Source organism: Alexandromys fortis, unplaced genomic scaffold (genome assembly GCF_014885135.2).
Source record: "Alexandromys fortis isolate MF-2015 unplaced genomic scaffold, M_Fortis_MF-2015_v1.1 scaffold_156, whole genome shotgun sequence".
Classification (NCBI taxonomy): domain Eukaryota; kingdom Metazoa; phylum Chordata; class Mammalia; order Rodentia; family Cricetidae; genus Alexandromys; species Alexandromys fortis.
In genome coordinates this window covers 534,676-543,597 of record NW_026068028.1, presented here as the reverse complement: position 1 = coordinate 543,597, position 8,922 = coordinate 534,676, and the positions used below count along the sequence as shown (strand labels likewise).

Below are 8,922 nucleotides of genomic sequence, written 5' to 3'. Positions count from 1 at the left end.
TTTTGATTTTTCGAGACAGGGTTTCTCTGTAGCTTTTGGTTCCTGTCCTGGAACTAGCTCTTGTAGACCAGGCTGGCCTCGAACTCACAGAGATCCGCCTGTCTCTACCTCCCGAGTGCTGGGATTAAAGGCGTGCGCCACCATCGCCTGGCCTAAGTTTTTAAGTTCTCAATCCATTCTTGATTCCATCTTAAGTTGTAGGTGGGCTTCGTGGAACATAGTAAGTGGTATAAAACCAGACTGGACCAGAGATATAATTCAGGAGGGAGAATGTTTCCCTCGTGTGCCAGAAGCCCTGGATTCAATCCCCAACACTCTCTGACCCGAGAGTGAAGGTATGTGCTTACAATTTCAGCACTTGGGAATGGAGGCAGGGGAATCAGAAGTTTGAGTTCATCCTTAACTACAAAGCAAGTTTGAGTCCACCCTGTAATACATGGCATTCTGTCTCAAACAACAATAACAACAAAACAGAAATAAAATACAACAAAGCCACCAGGAATATCTGATCCTATCTAGGGCTCATCCTGAAGTAGGTTTCTGGGTATCTGTTCAGCCTTTTCCTATAGCAGCTGCAGCCAGAAGAGGAGAAAAGATAGCTTCTGACTGCATACAGTCCTCTCTAAAAAGATAGTATATTCTCTTTTGCGTAGATCGAGAAATTTATAGTGAAACTCAAGCCCTAGTCCATGTGATTGGCATCTAAGCTTTTCCCTTGGCCTTCCTAGCAGTGGGGGGGGGGGGGGGGGGAGGCGAGCTCCCATGTGTGACTGGGGCCTGAACCAGCCTGTGCCCATAGTACTTGGTTGGAGTTTTATTTTTGTTTTTTTTTTTTTTGTTTATTTATTTATATTTATTTATTTGAGACAGGGTTTCTTTGTAGCTTTGAAGCCTATCCTGGGACTCTCTCTCTGTAGATCAGGCTACCCTCAAACTCACAGAGATCAATCTGCTTCTGCCTCCCAAGTGCTGGGATTAAAGGCATGTGCTACCACCATCTAGCTTGTTTGTTTGTTTGTTTGTTTGTGTGTTTTGTTTTTAAACAAAATCAAAAACAACGAGATAGCAAGCAACTCAAGAAATGACTTTTGGCTAAGAGCACTTCAGTTTCCAGTACCCACTTTGGGTGCCTCACAGAAACCTATCGCTGCAGTCCCTGGAAATCTGATGCCCTATGTACTACTGGTCCGTTCCGGAGGACTTGAGTTTGAATTCCAGTACCCATGTTAGGTGACTTACAATGACTTAAAACTCAGCTCTAAGGGGATCCAGAAGCACAGGGGATCTGCCCCTACACACACACACACAAATCAATAAATTTGGGGGCTAGAGAGATGGCTCAGCATACATACAGGCAGAATACTGTATATATAATAAATAAATAAATCTTTAAAAAAGGCAATAAATTTGGGGGAGGAAACTTCTGATTCCCCTGCCTCCATTCCCAAGTGCTGGAATTGTAAGCACACACCTTCATTTTGGAAAAAGTAAAGTTTTGGTGCCTTAATATGACAGTTGTCAAAGGCAATGCGTGCCATTAGTATTGTTTGGAAACCTGGTTAGAATTTCCAAAAGAAATTATTGTGACCTTTTTATATTGAGTTAAAATTCATATGTAGCCCTTTGCACTAACCCCCACCTCCTGGTAGTGATTAAGGACTAGCGTCTTTACTGAAGCAGATGTGCACTTACTTCCCACAGTTACAGTATTTTGAAGAGTAAGCTAACTAATTATTTTTAACTGCTCAATATAAGCTAGAAAGGAAGCAGTTTCCCCCACCCCCCGCAAAGAAGCTAATCACACTTGACCTGTGTGCCGCTTAATTAAATCAAGTCATCCGTGGAAAACAGTTGTGTTCAGTAACAGGAAGAATTTGTTGAAAGTGAAATGGGAATTATTCCGCCTTTCATGAAAAATTGCACCATTAGTACTTTGTAGGATCGGACAATGCTTTTATCTGGGGGCTGGACTCACGGGGGAGGGACTATTTACAGCAACCGACTGAAAATGCTGCCAGTGTAAAGAACGGTTCGAGATTAATTTCCTGCTTCCGTTTACATATTGTCACTTGTCTTAGGAGGATCTATAAAAGTGTATTAACATTTAAATAGCCACTTGAAGGATCACATTTTGATTAAAAATTCATGAGGTCTTATGGAGCTCTAAGAGTGAAAAGCATCTCTTGCAGCTTTAGCTGCCAGGCCATCCCCTCCTGTGTGACATACTGTAGATGGTCCAGGGGCCGTCCTGGTGAAATCAATATGAACTCACTGGCAGTCATAGCCTTCTGATGACAAGTTCTTAAACTCATGCCAAGTAGTTCCCCAGATTTACCTAGCTACTCCTAAAATCCTTTTGTTTCTATTACTAGGTAATTTTCAGAAACAAAAGAATACTAAAAACATAAGAATTTAGAGGCTAGAGGCATGATTCAGTGGTCAAGAGCACTTGTTGCTCTTACAGAGGACCTGGATTCAATTCCCAGCATTTATATAGTAGCTCACAACCATTCATAATGCCAGTTCCAGGGACTCCAACATCCTCTTCTGACCTCTGGCACCAGGCATGCAAATGGTACACATACATATGTATGCAAAACACTTACACTAATGATATAAATCTTACAAGAAAATATCAAAGTTTTGTTGGAGTGTGTGTGTGTGTGTGTGTGTGTGTGAGAGAGAGAGAGAGAGAGAGAGAGAGAGAGAGAGAGAGAGAGAGAGAGAGAGAGAGAGTTTATTTTTTGCTGTTTTTAAATGATTTTTTAAAATATTTTCTGTTTGCAGAGAGGAGGGTAGGACGGGATGGGGCTTGTGCATAGGAGCTGGAGGACACTTGTAGAAGTCAGTTCTCTCCCTTTACCATGTCAGTTCAGGGAATCAAACTCAAGACATTGGGCTTGGTGGCAGGGACTTACCTTCTGAGCCATCTCAGCTTGTTGGCATAGGGAGCCTACAGGAATCTGAGTGGCCCCCAAACAGCTCCATTGCTGTAAAGCCCCAACTCACTGATGACCAAATCCTGGAAGCTGCCTTATGGAGTCATTCAGCTCACAGTGAAGCTCCGCACAGCGCAAAGAGCTGCACGTTGGCCACCCATCCTGGCAGTGCTGTGGTCAAGCCGTTTCCTTGTGGACCTGTTTTCTTACTGTGAGGAGGAAAAACGGGGGGGGGGGGTCCTTACAGTGAGTTGCACGGACACTGAATTCACTGTGACCCCCAGAGTGTTCTGCCATGCCCACCACTGCCCAGCAAGCAAACCATCACAGTCTTTTCCTCGTATATACTGAGAGCAGAGCATCCTCATCCTTTTCACATGTCTCTTGTCGCACAAGTCACATGTAGATTTAGTTTAATGACAACTTAAGAGTGTTTTGCCTTTGTGTGTATGTGTGTGTGTGCCGTATGCATGCCTGGTGTCCTCAGACATCAGAAGAAGGTGTCAGATTCCCTGAAATTGGACTTACATAATGACTGTAAGCCATAATTTGGGTGCTGGGAACTGAACTCAGTTCCTCTGCAAGAGCAGCAAATGCTCTTTGTCATTGAACTGCCTTTCTAGTCCTGAAAATACACGCTTTTTAAAATATTTATTAATTTTATGTGTATGAGTGCTATGCCTGCATGACAGAAGAGGGCATCAGATCCCATTACAGATGGTTGTGAGCCACCAAGTGGATGCTGGGAATTAAACTCAGGACCTCTGGGAGAGCAGCCATCGCTCTTAACTGTTGAACCATCTCTTCAGCCCCAAAAGTACAAGTTTTGATGCTGTAGTTTAGACTCATTTCTTGGGAGGCAACAAAACCAAATGAAACAAAATGAAGTGAAGTTTGTTTTTGTTTGTTTGTTTTTTTAACTCTCTCTCTCTAGGACTCTGGATTGATTTGGAAATGTCTTACAACGGGTCCTTTCTGATGACTCTCGAGACCAAAATGAACTTGACCAAACTAGGTAAAGAGCCTCTTGTTGAAGCCCTGAAGGTTGGAGAAATTGGCAAAGAAGGGTAAGGGGCCATATATGAATTTACTAACCAACCTCGGGGGACCGACTTCTCCCTGCAACCTGTGAGAAGCAGATCGGGGTGTGGGAGCCCCCGGTGTGGACAGCAGGCTCGGTGTCAGCACTTGTGATAAGAGTAGCTTTCCACCCGGCCTGATGGTGTCAGCACTGGCAGGGGTAACGCTGCCTCAATTACCCAGAAAGTACCCTGCTGCAGACAAGCAGGACAGATGCCTCTAAGCATAAACTGTTCTGTGAATCAATCCTTACACTGACACCTGCTTCAGCTTCCAGCCACAGACAGCAGTATGTGGAGCAGATTAAGGTCCCCTGGGGATCTACCACTTTAATCACCAGGTCAGAATTATTTATAACGATATGGTTGATTTTGCAGCTAAGAGGATACTCTGAGAGTTGTAAGAAGCATTTTCCCGAAATAATACAATATTGATTTGCTTAGTAAATTCTGCTCTTTGTAGATAGTACGTCTGTTACCCAGAGTTAATCTGATTTAGAAATATTCCAGGATCGTGAGGTAATTAATGGAGCCTGATTTTTTTTTTACCCCCTTTGATGCCAGATTTTCAAACACCTTAAAGGTTACTGTTCTGGCAACACATCTAAGTGATAATATTGTTTTAGCTGCGTTAAAAGGTGTGGCCTTTCCCATCTGAAGTTCCTAATCTCTCTTCAGGGACTAAACTACAATGGCCAGGGGCTGCCACAGTGAACTACTCTGCAGACTGTATGCAAGGCACTGGCTCTTGGATTTTTTGCTTGGTTACAGCTGATTGACCCTCTAGGTCTGTAGTACTGGTAGATCGAAGTTCAGTTGTGTCTTCAAGAACATTCTTCTGCTTAGATTATCTTGACTTATCCAGGTTATGCGTTGTAATGTACCTGTTTTAATGGTTAGAAGACTGCACTTGCTGTATTGCAATCTAACTTGATTCTGCTATTTTCCTTTTATTTTTCTGCTATTTGTTAAAATGTATTTGGATTCGGCAATCTGTGGATTTGTATTTTCTGGTGAGTGGCATTCATCAACTCCCTGTGTGGCATTCCATACCCTGTGAGTGCTGAACCTGCTGTGGTCCCATTTGAAACCACAAGAAAATGTCTTTTCATCATGTTCCCAGACATGAAGGCACAGTCCAAGGGCTCGAGAAGGCTGAGAGCAGAGGAGAGGGGCAAGGCTGTGATGAGAGAGTCTTTCTCGTCTAGCCTTAGTGAGACCCAGCTTCTTGTCCTGCTGTCTCACCCCACTCTGACCTCTAGCTGGGCAGTGCCAATCTGACCTTGAGACAGTAGAGTTGCAAAGACCCCATAGGCAGAAGCAGTCTGAAAACGAGGTCTCCTGGGCTAGGATTGTAGCTCAGCGGGAGAGCAGTTGCCTAGCACATGCCAGGCCATGGGTTTGATCCTCGGCACTACTTGTTTTTAATTGTATCTAGTAACTAAATGGGACTGGGACAGAGCAGTCTGGTCATAAACATTTGAGTAAGGAGCCCTTCTGTACAGCTGTGCTCCAGGAAGGGCACCGGGGCTCTGTTGGGTGGTGAGTCGTATGCAACAGGTGGCAGCAGGTCGCTTTTGGTCAGTCTTGTCATTCAGACACTCCACAGTGACTGCCGTCCATTTGGCTGGTCTTAGGATGCCGTGCTTCTTTAGACTGACGGAAAAGACTCCCTTTCTTTGGGAGCGTGACTTCCATGGTGGAATGTATTTCTAAAACCATCTTTTCATAGAATAATCCTGTATGGAATGTCTATCTTCTTCTTGTGAAGATATTAAATTATATATTAATATGTAATTAGCTTTTCAAATCAAAAACTATAACTATATTTACTTTTCTTTTTTTTTTTTTCTTTTTTCTTTTTTTGGTTTTTCGAGACAGGGTTTCTCTGTAGCTTTGGAGCCTGTCCTGGAACTCCCTTTGTAGACCAGGCTGGCTTCGAACTCACAGAGATCCGCCTACCTCTGCCTCCCGAGTGCTGGGATTAAAGGCTTGCGCCACCACCGCCCAGCATATTTACTTTTCAATGCAAAGAAAAATACAACCTCAAAGCCATGCTTCTAGAGGAAAAAGGCCTAAGAAATGGGCCCTTGGGGAAGCTGAGGACTCTAGACCCCCATCTTTATTTCAGAAAATGTTTCCACAGGCATTGTTTGGCTCAGAGTTTCTAGAAAGCATGGAAAGCTCCTTGAAGCCCAGGCATGATTCCAGAGCCTAGCTCGAGAAGCAGTTCTCAGTCTGCTTCCTTGGTTCCTCAGCTGTGAACATGTGCAGTCAGGTGTGGCTGAGGAGAGGAAAGACAGAAGTCAGCCCATGTCTTCTGGCCTCTGCAAGCACTGCCTATGCATAGTCCACAGACTACAGAGACTACCGGAAGTTGCCAGAAGTGATAGAGCTTCTTAGACAAGAAATAAAACATTTGAGCCAGTTGCGGTGGTAAATGCTAGCAATCCCAACACTTGAGAGACTGAGGCAGAAGACTTAGCCTGAGTTTGAAGCCAACCTGGGCTACATAATGCATTCCATAAAGTGAGACCCCATTTCAAAAGAAAGAAAAAATTTGGTCCGAGATAGAATCCATGATAAAATAGTTTACTTTCTCTCGTGCCTGACTCCAAGCAAAAGACATCATAACAGAATAGTCAGCTTGTTCAGTGACTCTCTGAGAGGGTGGAACACTTGCGGAATTCTGAGGTGTGTTTAAAGCCAGTAGTTTCCCACATCTTACATGTCTTTTATGAGATGTTTAGTGTCTTTCTCTGAAATGCTTGCTTACATCATAAGGTTTGAAAGCATAAAATACACATTTAGATGTAAAAGCTGCATATGAGCCAGTCGTAGGCTTAATTGGCCCTGGGTTCTACATGATACAGCTTCCATTTTGGATAATAGGGGTACCTACCACTTGGTCAAAATCAGAATCCACAGCCTCTGATACACTGGAGCCCATACAACATTATCTGAACTATTCACATGAAGCCACAGAGGATTTGTTCTGGAACCCAAGAGCTCAGTGTAGCACTCAGCCTTTGCCAAGGAATGGAGGTGCCAGGTGGTACACATTGGTGGGGACATAAGGGGCCATGGCTCAGCAGTTGTCATTACGATCCCAGATGCTGCAGGCAGCCCTTTGTGCTGTGTGGATGAGGACCTGCCCTGTGCCGTTGGGCCAGCTTCCATACCTGACAGCACAGGGCTCAAGAACTTAGAGCACAGCTGTTTGATGGAGAAATAGGAGTCATGTAATTTCTGGCAGTTTATGTTCCTGACTCTCCTTACCCAAAAACTCAGTTCAGGGTTGTTTGAGAATCGCATTTGCTATGTAGATTTGAAACCCAAGAGCATGCTCTTTGAGGAAACAGTTCTGTGAGCAATGAGGACATAGTGTCACTTCTGTTACGGGAAATGGAGAGCGGGTGCTTCAGCTGAGGAGTGGCTTCTCAGAGGGTCATCCCCTTCAATATGGAAGTTCAGTGTGTTTGCACAACTCTGGCTCCATTTCAGAGCCAGGATGAGCAGGATCCTTGTGTCCTGCCTGGGAGGACGCTGGTGAGATCCTCTTACAGCCAGCTCCTGTTTCAGGGTGAGAGGTTTAGCCTGGCCCTCACATGCATGCAGCTGTGTGCTCTACCCTTGACCCCCATTAATCAGGAGACAGTTACCCTGGTGGACTTTCAGCGGCTCAAGGAGGTGTCAAAGAGGACAGCAGCAACAGGGAAACTGGATCTACATGAACAGCGTTGCCTTTCTCTGCCTGACAATAGAAGGCTGTGTTTAGTGACCATTTGGTGGCTTAATAGTGTTTAGAGACTGTCTGTGAGTTCAAGGCCAGCCTGGTCTACAAAATCTAGTTCCAGGACAGGCTCCAAAGCTACAGAGAAACCCTGTCTCAAAAAATTAAAAAGAAAAAGGAAAAAAAAGAGACTGTCCTATGTTCATTTCATGCTTAGCTAAGGCCCCGAGCTCTAGAGATGAGGCCCACTAGTAGTCGCATGAGGAAGCAGCGACTTTTGGTAGGTCAGGAAGTCTCCACTGCGCTTCAGAAGGAAACCTTGATCCCACACCTCTGCTGCTGATTCCACAAGCCCCACCCCTCTGGAACCCTAAAGAGTGTAGTGAAGGGCAGCACTCTATAAGGGGGCTGCAAAGCCTGTCCTTTAAATTTGTGTTGTTCTAGAAAAGTCCCTGAGTTCTCAGTTGCTTTCTTGAGTCCCCTGAGACTTGGTACTTTGTGACTTTGGACTTTCTCTATGACCCCGCCCCCAGGATATGGAGCAGGTGTGGGATAATATATCTACTCTCACTAGGGAGGAGTCCAGCCAAAACTAATTTGAGGGGTAATTAATCCAGAGATAAGGGACTTGCCTGTACACCTCATTTGCGCCAAGGGAGTCATGTCACCAGCATTAAACTGCCATCGTAACCCCTGCTAACTGTCTATTTTTTCATTCACACACCTCCTCCTTGGCTCCCACATTTTATGTGACTTCATCACACTCTCCACCTGTCTATTTGGTGCATGCTCAAAAGTAACTGTGGGCTCAAGTCCTCTGCAGTCCTGTCGGGGGACTTGGTGCTGGAGTTTCCTGAGTAAGCCGCCAATCAAAGAACTCTTGGATTCTTTCTTAGTGACATTGGCAGCATATGGCAGGAGTTTTTCCTTGAGCTGTGTGTGTATGTGTGAGTGTGTATATGCACTGTATGTGTGAGTGTGTGTGTGCACTGTATGTGTGAGTGTGTGTATGTGTGAGTGTGTGTGTGTGTGAGTGTGTGTGTGCACTGTATGTGTGAGTGTGTGTGTGCACTGTATGTGTGAGTGTGTGTGTGCACTGTATGTGTGAGTGTGTGTATGTGTGAGTGTGTGTGTGCACTGTATGTGTGAGTGTGTGTGTGCACTGTATGTG

The 8,922-nt window shown here is 44.7% G+C and overlaps 1 protein-coding gene across 5 annotated transcripts in view; it reads left to right on the top strand.

The window, feature by feature from the left end:
* Positions 1 to 8,922, top strand: part of Tex2 (testis expressed 2) — a 113,933-nt gene that overhangs the window by 81,158 nt on the left and 23,853 nt on the right. For 3 of the 5 annotated variants that reach the window (XM_050164247.1, XM_050164244.1, XM_050164246.1), the window contains one exon: positions 3,874 to 4,006. The exons of the other annotated variants lie outside the window; for them this stretch is intronic. In XM_050164247.1, the coding sequence (XP_050020204.1) occupies positions 3,874 to 4,006 (133 nt within the window). The remainder of the gene's footprint in view (positions 1 to 3,873; positions 4,007 to 8,922) is intronic. 5 annotated transcript variants of the gene reach the window in all.